General features: G+C 36.4%; 1 protein-coding gene across 4 annotated transcripts in view; it reads right to left on the reverse strand.

Moving 5' to 3' along the window:
- Window positions 1-27995, reverse strand: part of vps50 (VPS50 EARP/GARPII complex subunit) — a 408283-nt gene that overhangs the window by 226801 nt on the left and 153487 nt on the right. For all 4 annotated transcript variants that reach the window (XM_051936104.1, XM_051936105.1, XM_028817093.2 and 1 more), the window contains exons 10-12: window positions 23285-23327; window positions 22182-22280; window positions 21059-21199 (exon numbers count right to left, since the gene is read on the reverse strand). In XM_051936104.1, coding sequence (XP_051792064.1) covers window positions 21059-21199; window positions 22182-22280; window positions 23285-23327 — 283 coding nt within the window. The remainder of the gene's footprint in view (window positions 1-21058; window positions 21200-22181; window positions 22281-23284; window positions 23328-27995) is intronic.

The following is a 27995-nucleotide window of genomic DNA, read 5'->3' on the forward strand; positions in this document are numbered from 1 at the left end:
GATAACAAAGATCCTTGAGAACCTGGCTAACAGTAAGGATCTCCAACGCCAGGTGGTGCAAAGCATTAGTTGGAGTTTTTAATCTGTCACATCAATTACAAGATTGCAGCTTCTCATCAATATGACAGCCAAAATGCTAGGGTGTACCCTGAAAGTGTCACAAATCACCATAACACAAGTGACGTGATAAATGGATGATGTGCAAGGACAACACAAACTTTGATTGACTACTCTCAACATTGGTGTGTTCACTGGACATTGCCCGTATACAAGAGACTAAAACGAAAGGTGTGAAAGTGAGGGATATTGCCAAAGGCTATGAGTTTTTCTACCAGGGTTAATATGTCTTGGCCTGCAATGGCACTGCAGTGATGATCAACAAAAACAAGATGGTGGAGGTCCAGTGCCTAGATTCCAGCAGAATAAAAGGATTTGCCCTGTACTCGCAACCACTTATGCACTCGAGTTATTGTCGAAATACTATATGCCAAGGGGTGCTACAGTCATTAGTGCAAGTTACTGTGACTTGCTGGAGACCAATGTGAAGCCTGCTATTTGATCCAAGAGGTGGGGACTGATGTCTGAAGGAGTCCTTCTGCTGCAAGACAATGCCTAAGTGCCCACACACTGCTAAGAAGACCAAGGCTTGTCTGGAGTAGCTGAAGTTTGAGGTATTGCTACATCCTCCTTATTCGCCAGACTTGGCACTATGTGATTTTCACCTTTTTGGATCGCTAAAAAACATTTGGGTGGTCGTCGATTCAAGACAGATGACAACGTGAAGAAAGCGGTGCAAGAGTGGTTGCGAGGACAAGACAAAACCTTTTATTCTGCTGGAATCCAGGCACTTCCAGGAAGGTGGCGCAAGTGCATTGCAAAGGGTGGAAAGTACATTGAGAAATGACATTATCAGTTTTGTTAACGTTCGTTCCATTTTCTAATAAATCCCATTTTCTAACTTTAGCTTGACTCCCCCTTGTAATTAAGGGGTCTAAGTCTTAAACAGCAAGTCAATTGAAAATAAGGAAAAAAAGAAAACTAGCAGCAAAAATCAGCCACTAATTAACAAAAGGGCTAGAATGAAAGCCTGCAGCCACAGTAGTGCTCCAGGACTGGAGTTTGAGACCCCTGATGCAAATAAGATTACAAATGAAAATCGTGGGTAAAATGTTTATTGTGACACCAATTTCTGTCAACATTCTGAAGACTTCTTAATAAGAGTGAAGTTTATTTTTCAGTGGTATGTCTATAAAAGAAATCTTTACAACTCACATTCTACAATTTATGAAATAGTTACTTTGTATTCCTTTCAGCAGGGTATAGATTAAAAGTAAACAGATTTTGCCTTTCCCAGAAAAATGATTTGAAAAGGAATGACCTACTACACAAGTTTAAAATGTGTAGTGAGCTATTGAATATTAAAAGATATTAATATAACATTAACTTCTAACAGCTTACTTGCTAAACCACTTAATATAAAGAACACTACATCAAAAAAACTGAAATCAGATAACTTAAAATAATCTGCCTTAAGAATGAATGAAGATATAAATAATTTACAAAGCAAAGTGTGGGGAGTTATTTGGTCTCTTTACAAAGCATTATATCAAAATGTATTAGAAAACGCAATCTTTGCCTAAAGCAAATTAAAATGAACAGAAAAACATGGACAAAGCAGCTCAATCTAAAAATGTACTCTAATCTTCCAATAACTGCATACACTGAAGCAAAAAGTCATGACATGGCTCCTTACTGAAACTGTCAGATTTTGTTTCTTTTTGTATCACTAGATTTCTGGGGACACAACCTTCAATGTTTGAAATAACTATCCATAGTACCAGATTTCAGATTAATATGCTAATCATCCTGGCAGGTGTTCCGATTGTTATTTCAAATAAAAATTTCAGTCTTGTCCATATCTTTGATTCTTCACATTTATTTCTTATATTCTGTCTGGAGTTGATACTGAGCTTGTTTCTGGATATAGTCTATTCTTGTAGCCTTCAGTATACTCATTAATTATTTTTGTTTTCCACTGGTGTGTTAGCAGCCTCTGTGTGTCTGGTGCATCTCTCAAATGACTGGTCATCTTTTCCAGGAACTACATTAAATTTTCTGGACAGTCATTTATAGTTAACCAAGATAGACTCTGATATCATAAAGGGAGATACAAAACAATGCACATGAAACCACGACTTGGTAACTGAAACAAAAACATATCCAAGATCTTCCAAACTCAAAAGAAAAAAAAATCTAGCATCATTTAATTTTCTTAGAAGAGTAGTTCAATTAAACTATTACTAAAAAATGTGAAATGTCCTAACTTTTTGTATATAGTTCCAGCTTTGTGCTAATCTGGTGGAAGGTAAATGTCCTGGTTAGGGCAATGGTGATATACTGTAGTTCCAAAAACATAAGAAACCCAAAGAAAATTAGATAAACTTGTTGAGATGCACCAGACAGAAAGTAATTCAGTCATTGATACAGAATGTACAATGCATTCATATTTCGGAAACATGTATGAAATACACTTACAAGACACTGGATCCATAAGGCAACAGTACCAGCCACTGTGACATTGTGCTAGCATGATCCAATAGATTTACAAAAGCTATAAATACCTCCTGAATTTGTACAGACATTAAAGAACATCTAAAAGCTGAGAATATCTATCTGTCCTTCAAGAGTGAAAACTTATGGATGACATGAAAGAGACCAACAGAGATAGTGACTCCTATGACCTACTATGCCAGCTACCTTAGTGAGCCAGACAGGTCTGAATTGCGACAAAATATTAAGAATTTAGCCCTTGCTGTACTGACTTTATAACATTTGTTTAATCACCAGACAGTTATTTCTAGAAGCACAAATATATTAAGAATTTTGATCGTTTTTAATTTTGTTCCAATAAATAGTTAGACATAGCCTTGGATTTCAATAATGGAGAGATATATGAATGCAAGTTGTCATAGCAGAGATCACTTCTAAAATTCAAGAAGGATGGTTAAGTTTGGTTATTGTAGGTCTACTAGGACTAGGTGTTTTAATCCCTTTGTAATCAGGACAGCATTGATTTCTTAGGTAGGACTGGAGGTGCCCTCATGGGTTTTCATCTGGCAGTATTCCTGCCTCCAGTACGACACATCATCAGTTGTATACCCTGGGGTCATTGGGTGTTTTGGTCTTTATCACAATACACCCTCGCCCAAGGACGGTCCACCACAGGCTGATCAGACCTGGGTGTGTGCCGCGCTGGAGGCTCCATGAGCAGCCCATACAGTCTCATTCCTCTTCAGCCACAACCAATGGCTGCTTCTTATGGCGGTATATGCCAGCGCCTTTATGATCTTCCGCTGAGCCTGCCCACTGATTCCTACCTCCTTCAGTAGCCTCGTGGTGGAACTAATTACAAAACCCCTGCAGCCCACCTCCACTGGATGCACAGACACTTTCCAGCCCCGGTCCTCCGCTTCATCTGCCAAGTTTGTATATTGCAGCTTTTTCCTTTCAAATGCCTCATCGTTGGTTCCTCCCATGGGACTGTCAGCTCCACAATGAACACACGTCAACAGGATTTAGACCAAAGGGCCAGATCTGGCTGCAGGTTTGTTATTGCGATTTCAGGTGGGAATGTGAGTCTTTGATTTAGATCCACTTGCATTTCCCAGTCTTGGGCTGCATTCAGTGGACATCAGACTGGAGATGCTCTTTTGGCTGGCTGTTGGAGTCTCAGCCTCCAAGGGTATGGCGTTGATGGTTACCCTCTTAATCTCCAGTGCAGCTGCCAAGCTCCTCAACACTTGGTTGTGGCACCAGGTGTATCTGCCTTGGGTAAGGCTCGTCTTGCAACCCACCAAGATGTGTTTAAGAGTTGCTGGGGCAGCACACTGGAGACAGGCCGGATCCTCTCCAAACCAAAGATGGAAGTTTGTTGGAGAGGGCAGGACATCATATGTGGCTCTGATAGTAAAGCTCAGCATATTGGACTCCACGTTCCACAGCTCGCTCCAGGTGATCTTTCTCCTCTCCACACCATCCCACTTCATCCAGCGGCCTTGCTTGGCTTGGGACACAGCCCTAGCACATCTGCCCGCTTCCTCCTGGTGGCGCACCTCCTCTATCACCAGCCGTTGCCGTTCTAATGGGTTTGCCTTCTGCCATTTGGGTGTTGTATGCAGGCCTAGGCCCCCTCTGCTGCTTTGGACTTGTCCCACTATGTCCCAATGTCTCAGGGCAGCCTTTGCCTGTGCCACTGCTGCTCCTGGCCTCCACCTCCTCCCTGTTACCAAGGTGGGAGCAGCACCTCTGACCAAGGGATCCCTGGATTCCGTGAGGGTTATTTCAAGCCTTGCTTTGCAGCATTTGTACTCTTCTACCAGGCTTGATATTGGAAGACAGAGCACTCTGTTGCCATATAGGCCTATGCTACTAGGGCATCTGGGTAATCCAAGCCACTTCTGCACCTGCACATTCACCAGCCTCTCAAGCCGCTTGGCATGGGATAGGGTGACCTCATAGATGGAAATTGGCCACATGAGGCGTAGCAACAATCCAAACTGAAAAGACCAGAGCTTCAGCTTCCCTGGGAGAGCAGTGCGGTTAATTTGCTTTAGACCGCTGATGGTGTCCTGCCTGAGTTGTTCCACCTATTCCGATCATTTAGCTCTGCATTGTACCAACGTCCAAGGCTTTTGATGGGCTTTTCCAGGATTGTTGGTATCGGCACATCATTAACATAGAACCTCTCATTGACGAGCTGGCCCTTAACGATGGAGATACTGCAGGATTTTTCTGGCTTAATCTCCATTCGTGTCCATTTGATGTTACCCTGGAGTTTGTCCAGAAGGCGTCTGGTGCATGCCTTAGTTGATGTTATAGTTGTCATGTCATCCATAAACGCCCTGATCGGTGGAAGACACAGCCCGCTCTTCAGACATTCCCCTCCAACCACCCACCGTGAAGCTCGAATAATTAATTCCATTGCCATGGTGAAGGCCAGTGGGGAGATGGTGCAACCCGCAATTATGCCAATCCGCAGGGACTGCCAAGCAGTTGTTTTATCTTGGAGTGTAATGCAGAACTGGAGGTCCTGGAAATAGGCTTTTACCAGCCTTGTGATGGTCTCTGGGACATGGAAAAAACTGAAGGCTGTCCACAGTAACTCATGAGGCACTGACCCGAAGGCATTGTTACAACAGATGCAGAATTCTTGTATTTTAATGAACTCTCAATAATTACATATTTAATTTCCCTGCATCTGTGCTCATGTCTGTAGACTCAAAGTTAGAATACATAATGGAGATTTAAAGTGCTACTTACTGATTTTTTTTTTTTTTTTTTTTTAAAGAGACTGCGTCCAGCTTCAGCAACTAGCTTTTGGAATAATAAAGAACTAAAACTTATTCAGAACATATTGTAGAATACCATTTTCCAAACCCGCTTAATCCAGAGCAGCGTTGATGGAATACATATTGTGTATTAAGTAAAATATTTCCTTTTATACTCTATTTTACAGTTTCCCTTTCTTTTGTGTTTTTTTGTTTTCCAACTTCAACATACACTTGGCCAACAGGATGGATGATGGCATTTACTTTGACCTTAAGAAAAAACTCACATACAGCACCAAGTTAAGTTTGCCCTCAGTGGCAGCATCACACACTAAATAGCCAACTAGTAGGTGGACACCCCTCCAAATTCTTGGATTCAAGTGATTCATCTGTATCCAATGTTAATCAGTGCATACGATCAAGCACATAGCCATGACAATCATTGGTAATAGAATAGGTCACAATGGAGAGATTAATGACTTTAAACATTAGACACTGTCAAAACATGAAAGTTCTGACGGTTTGGCCAAAAACATGCGCACCAGTTGGAGATCATTCTGTAGAGCTCTGGCAGTGCTCCTCATGTTCTTCCTCACACAAAGGAGCAGATAGCAGTCCTGCTGCTGGGTTGATGGCCTTCTATGGCCCTGTTCAGCTCTCCTCATGTAATGACCGGTCTCCTGGTATCTCCTCCATGCCCTTGAGACTGCCTTGGGAGACACAGCAAACCTTCTTGTGATGGCACGTATGGATGCACTATCCTGGAATAGCTGGATTACCTGTGTAACTTGAACCAGCTGCAGGTACCACCTTATGCTATCAGTAGTGACAAAGACACTAGCAAAATGCACAACTAGAGAAGAATCAGTCAGAAAGGATAAGGAGAGAGCAACTATCTTTGGCCACCACCCTCAAAGCCATTCCTTTTTGGGGGGTTGTCTTGCTGTTGCCTCTCCAGTGCACCTGTTGTCACTTTCATTTGTACCAAATCAGGTGAAGTTTATTCATAATCACTTATGCTTCCTAACTGGACAGATTGATACCCATGAAGCTCAACTGACTCAGTGTTAGACTGCGATGATTAACTATTCCCTTAATTTTTTGAGCAGTGTATTTCATTCTGTTTTAACATGGGCTAACCAACAGTAGATGCAAGTGCAATATCCTGGTTTCTTTATATTTAATATTGGTTTCTTTATATTTACAATCTTCTAGATGTCAAGTTAATATAAATAGAGGTAATGTGCCACAGTAAAATACAGTGAAATGGCAGGGTCAAATGTGTCACAAGACCCACAAGGTATGAGGAAAATGCATTCTATAAAAGGCCAAAGAATTCAGGGGAGAAATGTAAAAAGTGTAGGAGGAGATCAATGGTGTCAATATGTCAAGTCAAGAGGTTTTCATACTGAACGATATTGTCATGTGTCACTCAATAAACTTTGAGTCTGAACACGCTGTCTGGCCTAAGTGCATTTTCACTCTTTACAGATGTTAAGAGAAAGGGACTCAGGGGTGTTAAACCATCACATATTCAAGAACAATACACAGAATGCAGCCTCTTATAAACTACAGCATGCTGTGCCAATGGTAGAGAGGTAAAAAAATCAGGGGTTTATTTTTAATGGATTATTTAAAAAAAACACTGACATTGTGTTCATAGACTTGTTTCACAAGGTACAGTATATACTGAAACTGTGCTTTTGCCACTTTCACATGCTAGATTTTGTTTTTTAAATTATATCAAAAAATAGCATACAAATTCTGAGTTTTCTCAAGGAGGGATAAGGATAACCATTGCCTCAAACAACTTTGCATAATAAAGGTTTAAAAAAAGTGTACTAGAAATAATGCCTGTGTAAGGCATTTACATTCTCAAATGGACAATGATTTCAAATAATGTAGAAAACAGTCATTTTTATTTTTGAGTACAAGAAACACTTTTTAATTAGAGATCAGACAGCTACCTTTGTCATAAAAAGAAATTAAATATTTATAAAATGGTGTGGAAAGGCACTGTCTGGATGGCCAGACCTTGGAAATGCCCCCAAAGGAATTCTCAAAGAAATAAAACCACAATTGCAACAGAAACATAACCTTAACAAACTAGTGTGGATAGCAAAAGCTGCCAAGTAGCAGTGTGCACTGATCCTGAAAACAAAGAAGGATGAAATCACAGAGAGGAAATGGGCTGTTATGATTTGAGGTTTTTTTTTTCCTTCTTTTCTTCCAGTCCTGCCTGAAGCTAGAAAAATCATCTTGATGTTGTATAGGTTTGTTATCATCATCCAAGGAATCTAATTCTGTAAGCAGAACTTTAATTGAAGCATCCATTTAAAATGTGATTATTTTTTTTTACCGTCCTTCCTCATGCCATTTTGCTTTGACAATGGTTGACGCCATTTTGTAGCTTTTGTGTTGTCCCTTTTCCATGGGGATTTTCCCATAATGCACTGGGACTGCACTGTTTGTGATGTCATCGGTAAGTCAGCATAAAGGTCACCCCAAAACAGTTTCCATTATCCAACACTGCAACTTACTTCTTTGTGCTCTTGATTACTGGCTATTTGCAATAAAGCTCAGTTTTTCACTTTTAATTTTTGGTTTACAGCTTGGATCTGACAATTACCATATCTAAAAACTAAAAATAGCCAAAGCCAAAAGCCAAGGAGCTAAACCATAGACGAAGCAAGGATTGCCAGGAGATTTTATACAGAAGGTGTGTTGTCACCAAAAACCGAGATGCTAAAACTGTAAACAAAGTCAAGGAGTGGAATGTCATGAGTCATGAACCTGAAGATATAAAATACTAGTTTTTTGAGCAGCTGTGTCATGGTGCACAGCACCTTCTGGGAAGCAGACCCTGTCAAAAATGCAATACGTCATTACAACATAGCCACAAAATGCCAAAGCTGTGGCAAATGCCATTAAGACACACTTGGAATTAAGCAATAAAAGCATTTAATATTACACACCACACATGCATTAATGTTTCTTTAGGACAAAACCTTCCAAAGGCACACAACAGAGCAACAGGAAAAATTTTATTTCAAACAAGAAAAATATTTAACTAGGTGTCAATTATGCTACATGGGTAATTTGACTCTAGAAGAGATTTCCTTATGAAGAGTTTCTTACCTTCTGAAACACAGAAGCAGTTCAGGAAAGACGGAATACTCAAATAATTTCTCTGGTGTGACAGAATTCTATAGAGATATCCCTTCTGGGGCACATGCATTGTTGTTACCCAACGATTAAGCAGACCCAGCTTTGAAGGCTTCAGAATTGTAAGAAGACAATGTTAATTGAGGGAATTCATATAAGTCTCACTACGCTTTTGGAAGTCATTCCGAGAACTGGCCCAGACATAACAATGAGATGGGATTAAAGTAGCCTCAGTCCAGAAAAATTCTATTCCTCCAGTTGAGACAAGTGTCTGGGGTAAAGTCTAAATGGTGGGAGGATGAGACCATGGTCGTGTGAGAGGGACACAGACAAGCAGACACCCAACCACACACACAACACACACACACGCATGCATGTATGCACGCACACATATACAGGCACTCAGATCTGTGAATTTTTGCATAGTAGGGTTTTCTGTGTTGTCATTTCTTTAGAAACTATAGTGTTCTCCATTTGTTTAGCCATCCCCTCTGGTTTTTAAAATTACAAAATGTACACTTTCCATATATCAAATGTCCATGGCACTATTCTGAATATAGAGAGACACTAAGACAGAGATCTCATGTTACAATCCCTATACAATAGTTAACAGATTAAATATGATATTTCAGTAAAAACACTTTAGTTACTTTAGAGTTGAGAAGTTTGGAAAAAAAACACGAAAGACATCTGGCCATTTCACAGATTCATAACTCACCTCAAATCTTTATAGAGTTTCTCTCTCTCTGATGACCTCTCCTACACTGCTAATGACAGTGCAGCTCATCCACCACAGGATAATGCACATTAAAATTAGCCCTAATTACCTTGAATTATTGCAAATGCATGTAATGATCAGTGTGTTTCCTACACAGGTGCACCTAACTGAATAGACTACACTCATTACCTCTCTATTTTAGAATATAGTTCTCTCAGTTTCTGTAATTTTAGTTTCTTAAACATAAAACAAAGCCAGTGACTTGTTCCTTTTTGAAATTTTAAATGGCTAATTAGTTGACCTTTTCACGTTAGGGTTCTTAGAAGACCCATAACAAAACAGCCCACACTCAAAACGGCTACTGATAGAGAAGAGTGACTTTGTGGTAAAAATGAGTCAAAGGGGGTGTTAATTGTTTTAATTAATTAATTTTATGAATGATTTTAGTGCAACCCATCTTTTACACATTCCGGATCACAAAGCACATATGAAAATGTGGACCAGTTTAATGAAATGATTGCTCTGTGGCGTGGTGATCAGCCAGCATTTGCTGTGTGTCAGACTGAATAAAGTGAAGCGGGTTAGTGCAGAGAGATGAGAATTCTTTGGAGAAGCATAAAAATGGACAACAATGAAAAAAGGGTCATGTAGCGATTGCTCCTCAGTTGAGGGGGTATCTGAGAGAGAGAGAGACAGAGAAAGAGAGAGCGAAAGAGGGGACATTGCATGCAGCATTAGCTCCTGTTGAACTAATAAAATGAACAGGACCAGTGGCTGGTGTGGAGGTTCCGGAGAGTGGCTATGTTAAAGTTCAAGAGTGATGATTTAACCCCAGAGAGCAGACAAGAATGGAGAGAGGCACATCTGAAACAAGGCACAGGAGGGATTAAGAGTGTAGAGGAATATGTGGGCAAAGCACCCTGGGGGAACTGTCAGAGGTGGCAGCTCTGTGAACTGTGGTGACCGGCAGAGGTGGCAGCTCAGTAATCTGCATAGATCGGATGAGGTGGCATCAAGTCTGTGTGTACCAGAGTAAATGGCAGACTGTAATGAGTCAGGCTACGCCACTAGGATGATGTCAAGAACAGAGAAAAGCAATTGTGAATACCTTGGAATGACTGAAGGATTTTTAAATCAGTTTATTATTAAATTATTAGAACATCTCCAGTTGTTCAATGCGTGGGTTTAAAGAGACTTATTTATTCTGGAATGCACTATTTGCACATGTCAAGCACTTTAAAATCTTTTGTTTTTAATGAACTGTTACTCTTCTGAATAACTCTTCTTTAAAAGTCTCACTTGTCTACCTCCCTTGTCCTGGCCCATCCTCAGAACTACAAGATGCCCTAACAAGGGACAATGCCATTGGCTGCTGGCAGGCGGCATCGGAGACTTGCTTACTAAGCTTCCTGGGAACTTAACAACCCTAACCTTCCAATTGCTTTGCAATAAATAAATATTAGCAAATATCAGCTTATGTGTTCCAGACTTAACAGATAATTAAAAACAATTTTAATTCAAAATTGCACGTGGCAAGCAAAAATTACAGAAACTGTACATGACAACACACCATGTCTTTTAAAACGTTTAGATTGTTTAGAATTTTACAGAAAATATTTTTGGAATAGCCTTACCATAACATAAACCTACTTTTTCCTACAATGGCAAAATATAGCAAAGCACTAGTTGCTGGTCAACATTTCCTAACCCATGAAATTTGCATAATATGCTGCACTTCTAATAAATATTCAATAAAATCTGTAATATATAATTTAGTAAAGAAATTATTTGATTATCTGTAAAAGAATAAAGACCTAATTTTCCATTTCCATCCATAACTGAAATGTAAAAGTGTTTATGCCTAAAGACAAAAATGTACACATTTTTAATGATACTTTAGTCTGAAACTAATATCAAAACACAGCCCCCTCATTATTTAACTTTTATTTCTTTGATGTGGATGAACACACACAGCAAGAGCAAGGAATTTTCATCATGAAAAAAGATAGACTTAAGCATCTGCTGCTTTTTTTGTTCTAAAAGTGAAAAGAACAACAAGGTTTTTGCATAAGTATGAAAGCTAAAATAATACCAATGAACAAAAGTTCTGCAAGTTGCACCTGGAAAGAGCATTAAGACACCACATAATCTACAGAGGCACGAGTTTAAGAATTGAGACTAATTGCATTATGACAACATTGGGAACAAGCATCAAAAATTTCAAAATGATCAACACACTCCCACTGTAAAGACATATAACTTCTTCTGTTGTTCGAAGTGATTAAGAGTTTTTCTATAGAAATTGTAATTGCAATACTAAGGGCCACTAAAATGTAATCATCTCTGTTGTTTTTTTTTTTTTTTTGTTAAACTCTGGGTGCACGCTAATCCTTGTATCATTTCCAGTTGAATTTACTTGAAGTAGGTGATGACATGAAGTAGGGGATGAAGCAAATTCAGATATCTTTAAGCCCCATATCTTATGAATGCCCCTCAGTTATCCTACCAATATGGTTTAATTTTCTTATACAAATGACTGCATTTCACTTGCAGACCTGAACATTATACATTCCGTTATAAGATTGATAATAATTTTTTTGAGTGCTTCCCAAAATCCATCATAACTAAAGTAACACTTTAAATTTTTTGCAATTTATGTGCTCGCTGACCCACTTGTTAAGCTTCTTAAACTGGCTCCAGACAGAGCATAATAAAATCATGCCATGATATTCAATAAATTAAAAGAAATAATAATAATAATAATAAATTTTACTTATATAGCACCTTTCCCATGGGCAACGTCCTTCACATATATTTGCAGAATGCAAAAACAATAAAAGCACAGAAAATGATCAAATAATTAATACAATATACAAAATAATATCAAAATTGTTTTTTTTTTTTAATTATTTTGCCCATTTTTAGAATAATGTGATTTTTCTTGTGTAACATGTATCCCTCATTTCTTTTGTATTCATCTTAGAAACAAAAGTGACAAGTTTTGTGCTTATTTATACTTATATGCTTTGGTTTAATTGGTTATTAAATAATGATATCATATTAACTTCCTATTGTTTTTTATAAATTTGTTTCATCCCACAAGGGGACTAAAATATCACCATATAATTGAAAAAAGTCAATTAATCAATTTTCAATTAACTTGTGGATGCTTTTTGCTAAGCAACGTCAGGTGTAGGGTTAGTAAAGAAATACTTTATATTCATTATATATATATATATATATACACATCACAACATAGCTTATTAATCTTTAAAATTCATCAATCTAGGGAAACTCATCCCTGGCAAAATCTGTAATTAAATGTCAGAAAAAGAAATGAAATAATTGGTAGTGGAGTTTAAACAAGGGAAAAGAACTTTATCACCTTTAGTCATCTATCATGTGTTTGTAAAAGTTTCGGTGAACATCACATTACTGGGTAGCACCGTTTGCAAAACTCTTACAACATGGGAGGAAAACACACTGGTAATAGTTATGAAAGTGCAATGCACAACATTGTTACTGGAAAATTAAAAAGGTACAGATAGTGCCTGGAAGGAATTATCCTTTTGTACAGGTCCATTGCTGAAAACATTTTGGCCTTCTCTCTGAATATTATAGCATTATCTCTTCTGTTGACAAGAATAAACTAGACAGATTGGTATGAACTTCAGATTTACTCTACTCCTCTAGAATAAAAGACCTAAACATCTTATCTGACTTGGTGTACCCCATCTATCCCTTCCTCATGTTTTAGGTCAGTTATGGCTCCTAATTTCATTACGGTACATTCCCACAAACCATATGAAAGGTTTTACATTAAAAAAAAAACTTTACAATTCAATATATCAAATGTTTTTTTTGCTAAGTTTGTTTGAGGTTTGTTGTTAAGTAATTATTAATCTCTGCTCTTTGTCTGTATTGATGTTTTATTAAGAGTGTTCTTCTAATGTTACAAGAGTTCCTTTTTGTTGCACTAATAATATTGTCAGTGGAAAAAGTCTGCTGAAGTGCTAATTTCTAAATTGTAACAACGTCTGACAAGACTTCTGTTTAAATTCCAAATTATATTATTAGTGTATGTTTCGACTAGGTTCAATAATGTAGTGTAGATGTCAACTTTGGTACATTCATGTCTTTTGAGTATCTTATCATTGCTATTCAAGGTGTGTCCCAATCACTCGCATTGGACATTTATATTTAAATATAATGCATCCTTCACTGAGGAATTCTCACACTTGGTATCTACTGTATAATAATAACTTTGATAGGTTCCTAATTGTTGGAGATTTTAACTTTCATGTCAATAACCAGTATGACCCAAAAACAAGAGATTTCATAAACCTCCTGCAATCTCAGCCAGCACGTTAACTAGACCACACAAAAGGGAGGACACACACTGAGTTTAGTAATTGCAAAGGGATTAAAAGTTGACATGAGGTAGGTTGTGGATATCAGAACAATTTTTTGTATCATTTAATGTAGAAATACTGATAACTACAACTAATGAGAAACATATTGTTGAAAAACATTACTTTGATACATAATCAGCTGCAAAGTTTGCTAATATTCTAAACAATCAGTCAATTTATAGTGAATACCTTAACGATATTGACAATGTTAATAGCAAGGTGGAAAATTTTTATGCTAAGGTAAGAGCTGCAGCTGACATAAACACCCCTAAAAAGACAGTTAAGAAATCCTCCAGTACTGTTATACCCTGGAAAACCCAAGAAGTGTATGATTTAAAGAGAACATGTTGGACAGGTGAGTGTACAGTAAATGGAGAAAAACTAAATTGATAGTTCATTCTGAAATACTGAATGCTAAAATAATGCCTTAAGAGGCAGTCCAGTTTCTCTAGAATTATGATAATGCTGGTAATCCAAGAGTTCTATTCTCAACTATTGATCATCTTCTAAACCCAGCTCACTCAATGGAATGCCTCCTAAAAACTACAAGTGAAACTTGTGAGGCTTTCGCTATATTTTTTTTTAAACACAAAATTAATGACATTAGAAATAATATAGTACCCCCCCAGTTAATCCGACTGAATCCCAGTATTCCATTTTAAGTGAGTTAAATTATTTCACCAGAACAGATCCACCCAAACTACGTAGAATAATTTCTCAACTGAAACCCTCCACCTGCGCCCTTGACTCTATTCCAACAGTCTTTTTCAAAGAAGTCTCTGTTGTGCTAATTGATAGTATACTTGACATAGTGAACTCCTCATTAAATACGGGGGTCTTCCCTGACTGTCTTAAGACTGCAGTATGCAAACCACTGCTCAAGAAAAATAATCTAAACTCTGTTTTTAACAATTTTAGACAAATAACTAATCTGCCTTTTTAAGTAAAATTCTAGAAAAGGCTGTCATTATGCAACTAAATGGCTACTTGAATATACATTATATTCTTCACAAGTTTCAGTCAGACTCTAGCAACGTCTTAAATTGGTTTCAGTCTTAATTTAGTTAGTTGTGGCGTTTATATATACCTCAGAGACCTGTGATATTTTATATGGTGCACTGCAATGATCAATTCTGGGCTCACTGCTCTTTCAATCTACAGTATATGATTCCATTAGGTCAGATTATCTCAAAGCACAAGGTGAGCTACCATGGCTATGCAGATGACATACAGCTGTATATATTGATAGTGCCTGATGACCCTGATACTCTAGGCTCTCTGATCCTGTGTCCTACTTGTATTTCCGAATGGATGAGGGTCACGGGGGTCTGCTGGAGCCAATCCCAGCCAACACAGGGCACAAGGCAGGAACCAATCCCAGGCAGGGTGCCAACCCCCCGCAGACTTTCTCAAACTAAATAAGGAGAAAACAGAAATCATAGTTATTGGTAAAAATGGATACAGTGAGGGCATTAGAAATAAACTTGGTCTCTTAGGCTTAAAAGTCAAGTCTGAGGTAAAGAATTCAGGGGTAATTATTGACTTTGACCTAAATTTTAAATCAAATATTAATCAGATTACTAGAACTGAATTTTTTCACTTAAGGAATGTAGCTAAAGTTAGACCTCTTATAATTTTACAAGGCACAGAAAAATTAGTTCACTCTTGTGTTTTCAGTAGACTAGATTACTGTAATCCTCCTTACTCCTTACAGGGACTACCTAAGAAAGACAACAATCGGTTACAGTTAGAGGTAGAATACCTAGTGGGGGCTGGACAGTCTTTTGGCCTTGGAACCCTTAAAGATTTTGTCTTTTTTTTCCCTCCAGCCTAACTGGAGCTTTTTTGTTTTTTTTCTGTCCACCTGGCCATCCGACCTTACCTTTCTCTTTGTTACATACTATATAATATTATTGCATAATCTTGTTTGTTTCTGTTTTATATTAACTTCCTTTTTGTTTCATCTTATAAAGCACTTTGAGCTACATTGTTTGTATGAAAATGTGCTATATAAATAAATGTTGTTGTTGTAGGTTGTTAATGGAGTTATCCTTGGAGGGCAACATCAAATTCACATTTCTAATAATGCACACCGGAAAGAGACCAGGGTCTACGGTTTGTTTGTGTGTCTGTGTTTGAGGCTCATAATCTGTTTCTCTTAGTATTAATCTGATAATGTGATTCCAAATATCTGTTTGTGGCAGCCACAGGTGTTTCAAACAATTATACCTGTAGGTTTCCTTAAAGCCCCATCTGTTGCTGAACAGAGAATGCCATTCTCCATGGCCAAAACAATAACTAGCACTCGAGAATATCACTGTTATTGCGTAAAGAAAATGGCAAACTCAAGTCAGCCAGGTGTTAAGTGAAGAAAGTCAATGAACAATCCGAATATTCACCACTGAAGCAGTAGCTGAGATGCTGTCCTCTCACGATCACAATCCTGATGGATCAGATGCACTCCTCACATTAGACCAGTGTCTTACTGGAGGCTATGTTGGGTGCATGTATTAGCAAATATATTCGATTTGTGTGAACAGTGACAAGAGTAAAGCAGAATCAGATATCCTAATATGTTCCATTTATCTAAACTACCTTGCACAGTTTTTCCATTGGCCACCTAGAGACAATATTTCTTGGATGCCCTTTACCAGGTGTGTAATTGCACTGCTTAGTGCACCTACAGCAGTCAGTAGGAGGCAGTACCATCTTGATCTCAAAGTCAAAGATGCCCTACACTCAATGGACCCCGTGCATGCCTTGTACAGCACACATGAATTCAAACCCACATTTGTGTGTCAGCTTTTATCCTGCCACATCAGAAAATTTCCTGTAATTTCCAGCTGAGAAAAGAAGAGTGCACATGGCTCACCTTGCAGAGGAACATCGTCGTTGCTTCTTATAAGAAAAGAAGATGGAAACAGAAAAGAGGATGTAATATTGACAAGCTTCTGTTCCAAGACCTCCACTTCCCCCAGGAAAGAAAGTTCTGTGTCAGGTGCTCTTTCAGTGTAATAGGAACCACACCATAGAGAAGTATGTACATTACAACAGGTACACATGTCGTAATTGTAGGAAGGACGGTCCTTGGGTGTGTGAGAATTGTTAACATTTGAATTTGATGATTGTATATAACGCAGAACTGACCTATCTGTACTATTCTGTGGCACGATGCACCAAAATGTGGAGACTGGTCAAGATCGGGAAAAAAAAAACAAATGCAGTCACTGACTACAACTGCATGAAGGTATGTGAATGAATATAATATTGCATTAGTGCAACAATGTTTTCCGAAATGTACTATACAGGTCATAAAATTAATTATTCCAAATGTCATATATACTATACCTATGTCTCTCTTTTTTGTCAGTGCGGCTTTGACATCATGGATCAGAAGGTGGATACTAATTCAGTGTAAGCAGGAAGACTCAAAAATAAAACTGAATTAAAAAAAAAAAATTCACACACACAATCATTCTCAGTCACGCACACCACTCACACCCACCTCCACAGTTTTCCCAGTCCCAGTCTCCTTCACACACAAGATCTGACAGTTTTCAAATAAAGAGGTGGTATATCAAAACAAGTTTGTTATACCACAACTTTATCTGAAAACAGCATCAGATCGGGGGTTTGGGACAGTATGTATGTGACAGAGAATAAAACTGAAAAAAACGCTACCTTTTACAAGTACTATAAATGTACCCTGGCTATTGCAGACGCAAATCAAATGCATATTTTTATTGTATAATATTAACAATAACAGCAGTTCACTACTCAAACCGGTAAATTTGGGAGGCAGCTGGTATCAAACTGGCGGCATCTTGATTAGGAGTCAGAAGTTCTTACTGCTGCACCACGAAAGATGTCGTATCAATAGCCTAACCTAACCAGCTTTCTTTTTCTTTGGTTATATTCTTGAATAAAAGCACATATGTTTTGTTATACTTGTACCTTTTGTGAAAGTGTTTATTTGATACTTATACTTTAGGCTTCACACATTATACACTTCATGTCTACAATTTGTTAATTATTACTAAAACATGAAAAATTTTTCTGTTTTAACAATGTGTTTCCATATTTTGTTGTAGACACGGAACACACATGAAATGTATGTATTCCAAATGAAGATATATTATTTACCCTCTACAACTCCAGGCACTTCACTCCAAGATAAACACTGTGCACTGAGAACCTTCTTTGCAAATTGAACTGCGGCAGTGGGCAGGGGGATGGGGGAGCAGGCTGCTTGCTGCTTGTGCTGATCGACACATTTACAACACAAAAGATGCTGACGGAGAGTTGCAAAGGAATTTAAGGTGGGTCGGGATTACGAGTTTTTTCGTAGGCTTTGGAAATTCTAGTGTTAAGCTGGGCTGAAAATTAGACCAAAAAAGTTTTTTTCACATTTGAGAGGTCTGTTGGTCAAACCTTGATGCAGTTTCTTATTTTTTATCATCTTTTGAAAAGGCCAGTGTAGGTATCTAAATATGGAGAAAATTTCCACAGGCTGTATCAGGTTATTAGTATTTTTTCTGAAAGCTTAAATATGGAAAAGCCAGACACAAAATACTTTTTTTCCATTTTTGAAGTTCTACTCTTACCAAGTGGTGTCATCTGGACCAAATATTTTGATTTTATTACATACTATACCTATAAAGGTACCGGAATGCAAAATTTGAGCCTGCTAGTTGGTTTAGTTCTTAAGATATGATCTTGTAAAATGAATGAAAAAAATAAAGCCGCGCCAAATTTGACACTCCTTGACCCTCACAAAATTGTCTGTTTCTTGGAAAGTATTGATCTTACATCAAAATAATTTTACAGGGTGTCTCCTGGGTAACATGGCATTTTTTTCAGAATTATTTGAGACTGAAGTGCATGAGATTTCCGGGTTTATCTGACATGGAATGACCCAGATGAAAGATAAGCGAGTTGTGATCTTGATTGAGCACAATAGGATCAAGAATTGATGGAAGAGGTACTTTGAAAAGCTGTTGAAACGACAAGTGTAGTATTTGGGGATAGAGTCCCAAATGATGGGCTAGTGCCACAGAGGAAGTAAAGGAGGCACTGAAAAGAATGAAAAATGGAAAGGCAACAGGATGAGATGAAATACTAGGAGAAGTGTGGAAGAGTTTAGGAGAAGAGGGAGTAGAAGAGTTGTAGGTTGTAACCCAAAAGCAGAGGAGTCGAGGAACGGTGACATTCAATTGTAACTTTTTATAAGGAGAAGGGCAATAGTCTGGATTGTGGGAACTAAAGAAGGATAAAGCTGGTGTCACACACAATGAAATTTGTGATATGAGTTACAGAGAGAAGGATTAGGGAAGAGACCACCATAGGGGAGAAAAAGTTTGGTTTTATTCCAGTGAGAGTAACAACTGATGCAATCTTATTATTGAGATGGCTTATAGAGAAGCATTGAGAAAAACAGAAAGGTTTGCATATGGTGTTTATTGATTTGGAGAAGGCTTATGACAGAGTGCCATGTCAAGAGGTCTGGAGCTGCATGAGAGAGAAAGGAGTGTCACAGAAGTATGTGAGGCTTGTCCAGGATCAAGCACATCAACACCACACATAGTGGGAAAAGATGAAGAGGAAAAAGAAGATACTGAACATCTACTTTACTTGAATTTGAACTCATGTTTAATCTGTGTACCATTTGTGAGAAGTTTCATAAATTCAAATAGGTCTAATAATATGCAGACAATAAAACTACACAAAATGCTTTTCATTAGTAAAAAAATTGATTCTATATGTGGTGTGTCCTCAAATAACTTTTTGTAGGTTGAAAAGAAGTTGCAAACAACTTTCTTCACATGAATACATAGATACTGTATAATAAATAAAAATCTTGCCTAAATAACTTTTAAAATTACCGTCAAGTCTCTATGTGAAGGTCTAAATAAAACTATTTCAAATATGGCTTTATGTATTCACCTTTCTAAAAAATAACTTTCTCTTCTTCCTTACGCATACCTTTTCTGCAGTAAAAATGCCAGCAGGTATATGTATGCAGTAAAGAGAATGAACACAAAAAATTTTATTACATTTCTAAAGACCATTCAAAGAGCAGCTGGCATTTATTTATGACTGAATTAAAGTGCTCTTGTGCTAATGGGATCAGAATAAAAGTGATTTGAAAACAGTGAATACATCTGACTGTTTCAATACAAAATGATTTATATTAAACCAAGTTCAAATTTAATGAAAACACTAAGAATATTTAGACTTAATGAGCATTCTTTTTGGAGTTATGAGGACAAGGTAATAAATTATACCTACTATATATCAAAGTGACATAAAATATTTGTTTTCTGAATTTAAAATGATTATATGTGCTGGAGGTAGGGACAATGTCACCAAAAATAAGACAAACACAAACTAAATATAATCAAGACCTGCTGCAAAGCTGGGTCAGGCTACACTACAAGTATAGTGCATATGAATACCTTACACACATTATTGAAAGTTTACACTGAAAAAGCTGAAATCAAAACACATCTTGTCATATCTGTTGTTCATTTTTGATAAGATCTTGCAACCCACAAAAGCTATTTCAACCTAAAACGTCTGAAATTACAATTACAGTGTATAAAGTTCCGACATCTACTGTACTGTATATACATAAAACCAAGCAGACATATACTATTATTGAACTGTAAAAGGACCGAAAGTGGCATACATTGATTATGCACATAAGAAGGACAAAAGAAAATAAGCAAAGAAAGAAAATGCACATTGCTTTCAACATTGATTCAAGGTTATTAATATAAATCTTAATTTTAGATTTAAATATTAAACTAAGTGTGGTCTATATTTACCTGTGTAAATATTGCAGTTTAACAGTGACAAATGTAAGAACTGGGAAAGCTTGTTGTTATCTAATATTTAGCTGCACTTCTGTTGCAAACAAATCTAATCCTTCCAGCAGAACAAAAGGACAAGGCAAGCACACAATAATAAAAAGTTCAAAGATATTTGTAAAATGAGGATTTAGTTAGAATTATAATGCCATATATCTTGAATAAAAAAAAAAACACCTTAAAGGGCTACACCCATGAAAACGTCAGCCTGACCGTTTCAATTGTCATAGTGACCTACCATCAAAAGCACGAACAAAAACACATCTATGTATCCATTTGTTTCCTGCACCCAGATATTCTAGCACAGACTTACAGGTATCCAGAGCCTAACAAGTACAATCAAGTGTAAGGAAGGAAGATATCTGCTGGACACAGTCATACATAACCACTTACTCATATACAGATAAATAACCCAATTTTACTCTGATATAATTTCCTCAAATAGTAGACTGAAACAAAAAAGGTTCCTCCCACCACATCTAACCAATCAATTTTGTATGCAGTAACCTAACTTCCAATGACACTCAAATTAATCTACAAAGCTGCTTTAGAAATAAATATACTTACTGTGCAGAGGTCCTTATACTGCAGCTTTTGGAACTTGGTGTCGGCATTGCCAGCACAAAGCTCCACATATCCAAGAACCACCTGGAACACTGTGTTGTGAATTGCCTGTGTGAAGTGCATATGCAGCTGATCCATTGCAGTCTTTAAAAAAAAAAAAAAAAAAAATACAATTAACAAATCCTTAATGTCTTTATGTCTCTGTAACAAACTAATGAAAGCCTGACTTAAATTTGCTATAGACCGTTTACAGATAATGGTAATATTCTAAACAGTAATGGCTTTGCTCCTCTAAAGCATTTTGACAGCTTCAGGAGTGGTACAACCTGGGACAGTAGTTCCAGTCTATTATAGGGCACACTCATGTACACACTTACATTTAATTCTGGAGCAGTTAGCTAGCAAAGCTAGCCGATGTGCACTCATACTTTAGAGAAATTGGTTAATCAAATATTCTTTATTTTATAAAAAAAAAAAAAAAAAAAATACTAACAGCATGCACTCTTCTAACCTGGCCTGATTCTATGCCTGAACATGCCCAGGCTGTACAAACCGTTGTTGATAAGTCACTTACGGGAGCAGAAATGTTTGGATACAAATATAAGAAAAAATCATGACAAATCTCTGAAACGGCACGTGATGGGTAAATTGTGATACTCGTGATCAACACCCAAAAATCTATAAAAAAACACCCAACAGTGTTCAAGAAGCAACAACAACAACATTTATTTATATAGCACATTTTTATACAAAAAGTAGCTCAAAGTGCTTAACAACAAAACAGCAAAAACTTTGTTGTGCAATGTATGAAAAAAAATCAACTCTCACACACTCTACCAAAATAGTCTGTTACAGTTTTATCAGATGTAAACCTTATTGTATAACGTATGTCTTGATTTTTGTGTGTAACCTTAATAAAGACAACTACTTAATAAAAAACATCATAAAACTTGTGGCACAATAGTTTTCAATAACAACGACATCTTTTAGCTCCTGGGTTCAGCTCCCCTTTAAAAGGGGCAGACTTTTTAAATTGTTATGAAAAGTCATTTACTTTAAAGCAATTTAGTTACTATGTGCATATGAAGTAAAGGTGGGGATATATAGGTCCCCCATATTCAATTACCTGTGTTTTTCCCAGAAGTGTGTATGCCTGCTGAACTTTGGTATAATGGCCAACATCGAAATGTTTGCAGGTTTTTGATAAAGCGACATCCAGTTGTTCCTACAAACATAAAAGAAAACTATATGTCAAAAGAAAAACAGACAGAATGGTGGCAAGACACATTTAACAGATAATATATTCAAGGAAAAAATACTCTTTTTTATAGATTTAGGCATCTTATTGCATTTTATACTAGGTTTTCTTTAACTGTAAGCACGTTTACATTTTAATTAATATTATTTGTAAGAAATGTTAAAATAAATTTTCCTTTCTTTCCCAACAAGGGAGGACATTCAAGAATTCTTAAAGAATATTAATAACTGAAAGTCATGTAATATTTATCTAGTAAAATACATTTATTAGCCTCTGACACTATCATTTTGAAAATTCAAAATACATAATAAAAATATTTATTAATAGGCAAGTAAGAGCTACACTGAAAAAATGGAACATTCATTCTCAAAAAAACTATTTTAAAAAGTAAGATATTGCAAAAGTCTGCTTTGGAACATTCATGACTCACAAACCTTATCTAAATGTTCACATTCAAAAAATTGGTGTGAGCAGAAATTGAACAAAAACTATGGTCTTCAATTAACAACCATGCCATCTTGCACCCTAATTTCTAAACACGGTATGCACGTGACTGGTCTTGCATACTACAGATTATTGTATAGAATAGTTCTGCTGTATTGTATAACTATTATATCAGTAAAGTGGATCAAAGTGATCAAAAGTCAAAAATAAACAAAATTAAAATAAGAAAGCTTTCCGTAGAAGTTATACTGTTTTCTTTCTATTGCTTGGGTATCAGGAATCTTGAGAATAATCCTTCTTAAAGTTCACATACTTCTCTATGTGTGCAATATTTTAAGGAACAATTGTGTTGATGTCAATTCTCGCACAAGTGCACACCACACATGACATATCCACTACCACAAAAAAGTTGCATCCATTGAAAAAACAAGGAGAACAATAAAAACTTTAACTATATCCACGTTAAGACATTTTACAAACATCAAGAAATGTACTTAAAGCTACTGAGGTCATTAAAAGTGATTTACCTCTATTTGTTCTAGAGTGTCTTGCAGTTTTGAATTTAACTCACTGAAAAAGATGAAATGAAAATGTTTACACTTTAAGAACATCATATCCAAACAGCAGATTTTAAAGAACAATTAGTACAATAACATTGGATATATGAACATCACACAAATTTAGAATTTTTATTTATTCTCACACTATGCAAAGGGGCCAAATATTTTCTGTAATCTTTGTTTTAAACGAGGCCTTAAACTTATTTTTATTTATTTATTTATTTTTTTACACATCAATAGGTCAGATTTCATTGGTAACACATTCAGATATATTTTACTTCTTACTTGTGTTGGCTCTCTTGCTAACAAATAGAAGTAAAATAAATAAAAAGACATCAACATGAAATGGAACTTGCTATCACATAATGAACCAATCAACACAGAATCACAAATGAACACATACCATACAGCTGAATACAAAAATGTGTAACAATATAATGCCAAACTATGAAAGTTCTTATCATTTTGACATTTTGGAACACAGAAGACACACTCTCTTATATGACTGACATATCATACCACATCATGAGGCCACCAGTCTAGAAATTCAATAAATACAATATTAAATGCTGAAGACTCTTCTTTTTCTACTGTTGCCTTAGTCATATCAGAAAGGGGAGACACTACTACTGTCTGTTTTAATGACCTTGGAGTTGTGGTTATAATGCCGAATGTTGGATATGTGTAACATGAAGAAACAACTTTCACAGTTGTTTCCTTGATTCTGACTATTCCGACACCATTTTATCAGATATTTTCTATTACTTCTGTAGACAATATGGGTAGTCTTCACAACACTTGCAGATTTGACATTTTCCATACATATTAGAGGTGTGGTAAAAACAGAGAAGAGTTGGCAGTCTTTGCGTAAGAGCCAAGAGACACTTAATGCTATTTTTTTCAAACTGTTATAAATAGACGTTGAACAAATCACCTGCATATACAGATGCATGGCAAAATGAATTAACGTCAAATGCATACACCCAGTCAGCTTTCTTTTTTTGTCTTTTTTGCTCATTTTCTAATATTGTTCATTTGTTAGGATTGTTTCTGTTGTTATTGTTCTGTCCATTTATTATTTGTCTTCTATAATTTTATTTTTTAGTTTCTATGTGTGTAATTATGTTTCATTATATCCCTTGTTTTTTGTGAGTGGAGCCCCAAGAGGCCTCTGCTAAGGGACTTTGAATGGCAGGTTGAGAAAACGAGGTCCTCGTTGTTCACTAAAAGCACTTAACTGGAGTTTTTGTTAGGTATTGCTGTTTTCATTTAGATTTGGGCTTTTTTGTGATATTCTTGTTCTAGTTTTGGGATTACTACTTTCAGATTATACATTGGATTTAAATTACCTCGTATTGCCTTTTAGGCAACTCCTTTTTCCTCTTTTTGAGCATTTTTGTTATTCTTGCTATTTCTGACTTATGTTAATAAAAAAACTTTTATAAAGACTCGCTTTGGGATTATTTTACAACCAATGTGTTTTATGGTTTCTCTCCCTGGGAAGATAATTATTGATATTCTAGATTTAGTTTGAGACATTTCTAATTATTTTGCTAGTACTTTTTGTCAGGAGCCTAGCAGGCTGAAAAGTCCCAGTTTCCTACAGTTACGCTCCCCTGGGGGTACAATCTATTTTTGGGCAGGCCAGTTAGGATTCTGGCCTGTTTTCTGTGGGTATTTCTGAAGGCCTTACTTGTTTCATTATTTTGTGGTATAGAATCACAAAAAATGGATGCTTTAACAGAGGAGAAACAAAAATTAACAAATAAAGAACAATTCTGTATTAGAAAAAAATCAATGTTGCAAAGTGCTGATTTAAACATTTTCATTTTTTAATTTATTTTTAAAGAAAATTTATTTAGGTAAGATTTCTTTCTTCCCACACTCATAATAACTGCAGAAATTGCATATACTGCATATTATACAGTATATAAATTAATCATTTATATAAATGAAGAGATGATTAATCATTTTTCATAATTTAAAAATAATTGCCTTTTCTTCAAGGTAAGTAAGAATTCCTAATTGACAAAAGACTGTACAACACACAAGTGGAATAATTTATTCATTGACTTTTAGTTAACAATGTCAAAACAGAAAGAAGATTAATACCTTTGCTGGTATCTTTTAGTTAACGTAAAATATTAATGTCTTTTCACAGAAATAACTGTGGTGCCCACTACAATATACAGTAGAATGTCACAAAGGAATAAGCAAGAGATAACCTACTCAGCTGGTGATAAGCCATATTATAATAATTAAAGAAAACCCTTCTGCTTCTAGATACAGTGGTCTCCCAGAGGATTCAAAAATATAATTGCTGGAATCTATTTTATTGTTCTATGAAAGCTAACACAATATAGCAAACAGACCAAAAGCAAACTATTTTTCTTTTTGCACAAAAAAGGCCAATTATTAAAGGCTCAACATCCACTTACGAATATATTTATATGACTGGAAGGCTAAAATATGTTGCAGTATTTCTTTGTGTTACCAAACATGGCTGATGGAAAAAAAATTAAATGTCAATTGTTCAGATCTTTTTTAACCTGCAAAGAGGTCAATGTAAGATTCACACTTTTTGTTACAAAGAGTGTAAATGTAGAGTACACAAATGACTACATAGCAAAATCTAAGCTGTGCTCAGTGAAAGTGGAGTCATAAGTTATTATCTAATTAATGGTTATTTGCATTTAATTATTACTGCGGGTCTGTGGATCACTCACCGGGTATATGTAAGGTAGGTACTATCACCCTCGGTAAAGAGGAGGCCCTTGCGCTAACCTGTTTGTCTTTTGTTCCCTCCGTAGTACAGAGAAAACGCTCAATTAGGGCAATTGACTTTGCCCCTTCCGATCCCTGACCTAGAAAGCCAACAGCTGTTGGATGGAAGACGTCTTAAGTCTTGAACAGAAATTACCACAGGACAGAGTTGCTTTCACACTGACCAGAATTACTGTATATGATTGCCAGGCCTGATGGCTTTCTTTTTGATTATTTGAACTCCTGCTTTGATGTGCATTGCTGCTCTTTTTGCTACTTATTACTTTCTCGTATACCAAGTATAAGTAAAGTATTGTAATCCTCCTAAAATTCCATTTTAAGATTTTGATAAATCTCAACATATTAGACCTCCTTGAGTCCGAAAATACCATTTTTGGAATTATGTCTCTGTGTTTGTGTGTGTGTGTGTGTGTAAACATGATAACCTGAGTATGCTTTCACTTAGGTCAACCAACTTTTGCATACTAGTATTAGGTACAAAACGTAGATTTCAATCAACTTTTGGGTATTTCTGTTAACCAGTAGTGGTACTTTACCTCTTATTCATGCAGCTGCAGAGTCTGATTTATTCAACTTTACTTTAATAACAATTGTTCAATATATTATTATTTTGATTTGATTTGTTGTTGATGGTTCTTTAATGTATATAATTTAAAAATATAATCATTGTCTTGAGGCTTACTCCTCAAATATCCATCCCCATATCTGAGTATACAAGAAAGTCTAGGGGAGACCACTCCCGATTTTTTCTGACAGAATTAAATGGGGACGACCAGGTTGGCGACCCAACATTTCTTCGTGGAACTTGCAGTTCTTTCCTTGACTACAACTGATTTTAAAACCAAGCTTAATCTCTGTTTGTCTGTTTGTTCATTATGTATTTAGACAAGACGTAAGGAAATACCTGCCAGAAAGACTTTAGAGACCATCCTCTCTGTCAGGAGGAGCCCAAAGACTAACTTTTGTTGAAAAAAGTATTTGTTCAGTGTTTTGTGTTTTTTTTTTTTTTTTCACAGTTCCACACCTAAATATTGAAAAACACCACTAACACAAAGAGCCCGCCTGTGTAGAAATGTGTTAGTTGTGAATAGAATGGCAGCTTCCAGAGCAGTTGCACTCAATTTCTGTTTGTCTGTTATTTTTTTATGCATTTTGCCATGGTATGAACAAATACCAGAAAATTTTAAAGTGACCATCCTCTCATTTAGGAGAAGAGCAATGTCTTTTTTTATGAAAAACTGGCAAGTCTATCTGTGCCTTTTTGTGCATTTTGGAGGCCTTGTTGGTTAAGAGTTCTTAAATCTTTCAAGATTCTTTGTTTGCTCTTTGATAACAAGCCAGATGCTCATGGTTACCCTTCCAATTGTAGAAATATTTTGTGATACTTTCTGGATTTTATTAAGTTATTTGGCCAGCTTCAAATTATTGTGGCCTGCTAAGGTTGAAGCCAGCAGGTTGCCTGTGGACCAGGCTGAAGTTAAGGTTGCCTCTGCTGGGCAGACCAGGTAGGTTTCTGGCCTGCTTCTTACCTTCTTTTTGGAGGCCTCGCCATATTTTGCTTTTGGAAACTCCAGATGAAAACGCATGTTTCCTAAGGTTTCCAGAATTAACAACACCCTGCTTTGCCTAAGGTTAGGTTAACGTACCATTTTCAATAGCTAGGAATTTCTATACATTTGCCCCAATTTGAAAACTAAAAAACACTGTGTAATAAACAGCTTTGTAATAATGTTTTCCAATACAAATAGTCTTTGACCACTCTGTGAATTTGGTTTTGATTAAGAGGGTTTAAAAATGTTGTATTCTATCTTTATACACAATTTGTTTTTCAAGCCACAAATTTGGCAAACAGATACTTCACACACTAATATAAAATTCCTATAAAACGTATTCT

The sequence above is a fragment of the Erpetoichthys calabaricus genome, chromosome 13 (assembly GCF_900747795.2).
Source record: "Erpetoichthys calabaricus chromosome 13, fErpCal1.3, whole genome shotgun sequence".
Lineage (NCBI taxonomy): Eukaryota > Metazoa > Chordata > Cladistia > Polypteriformes > Polypteridae > Erpetoichthys > Erpetoichthys calabaricus.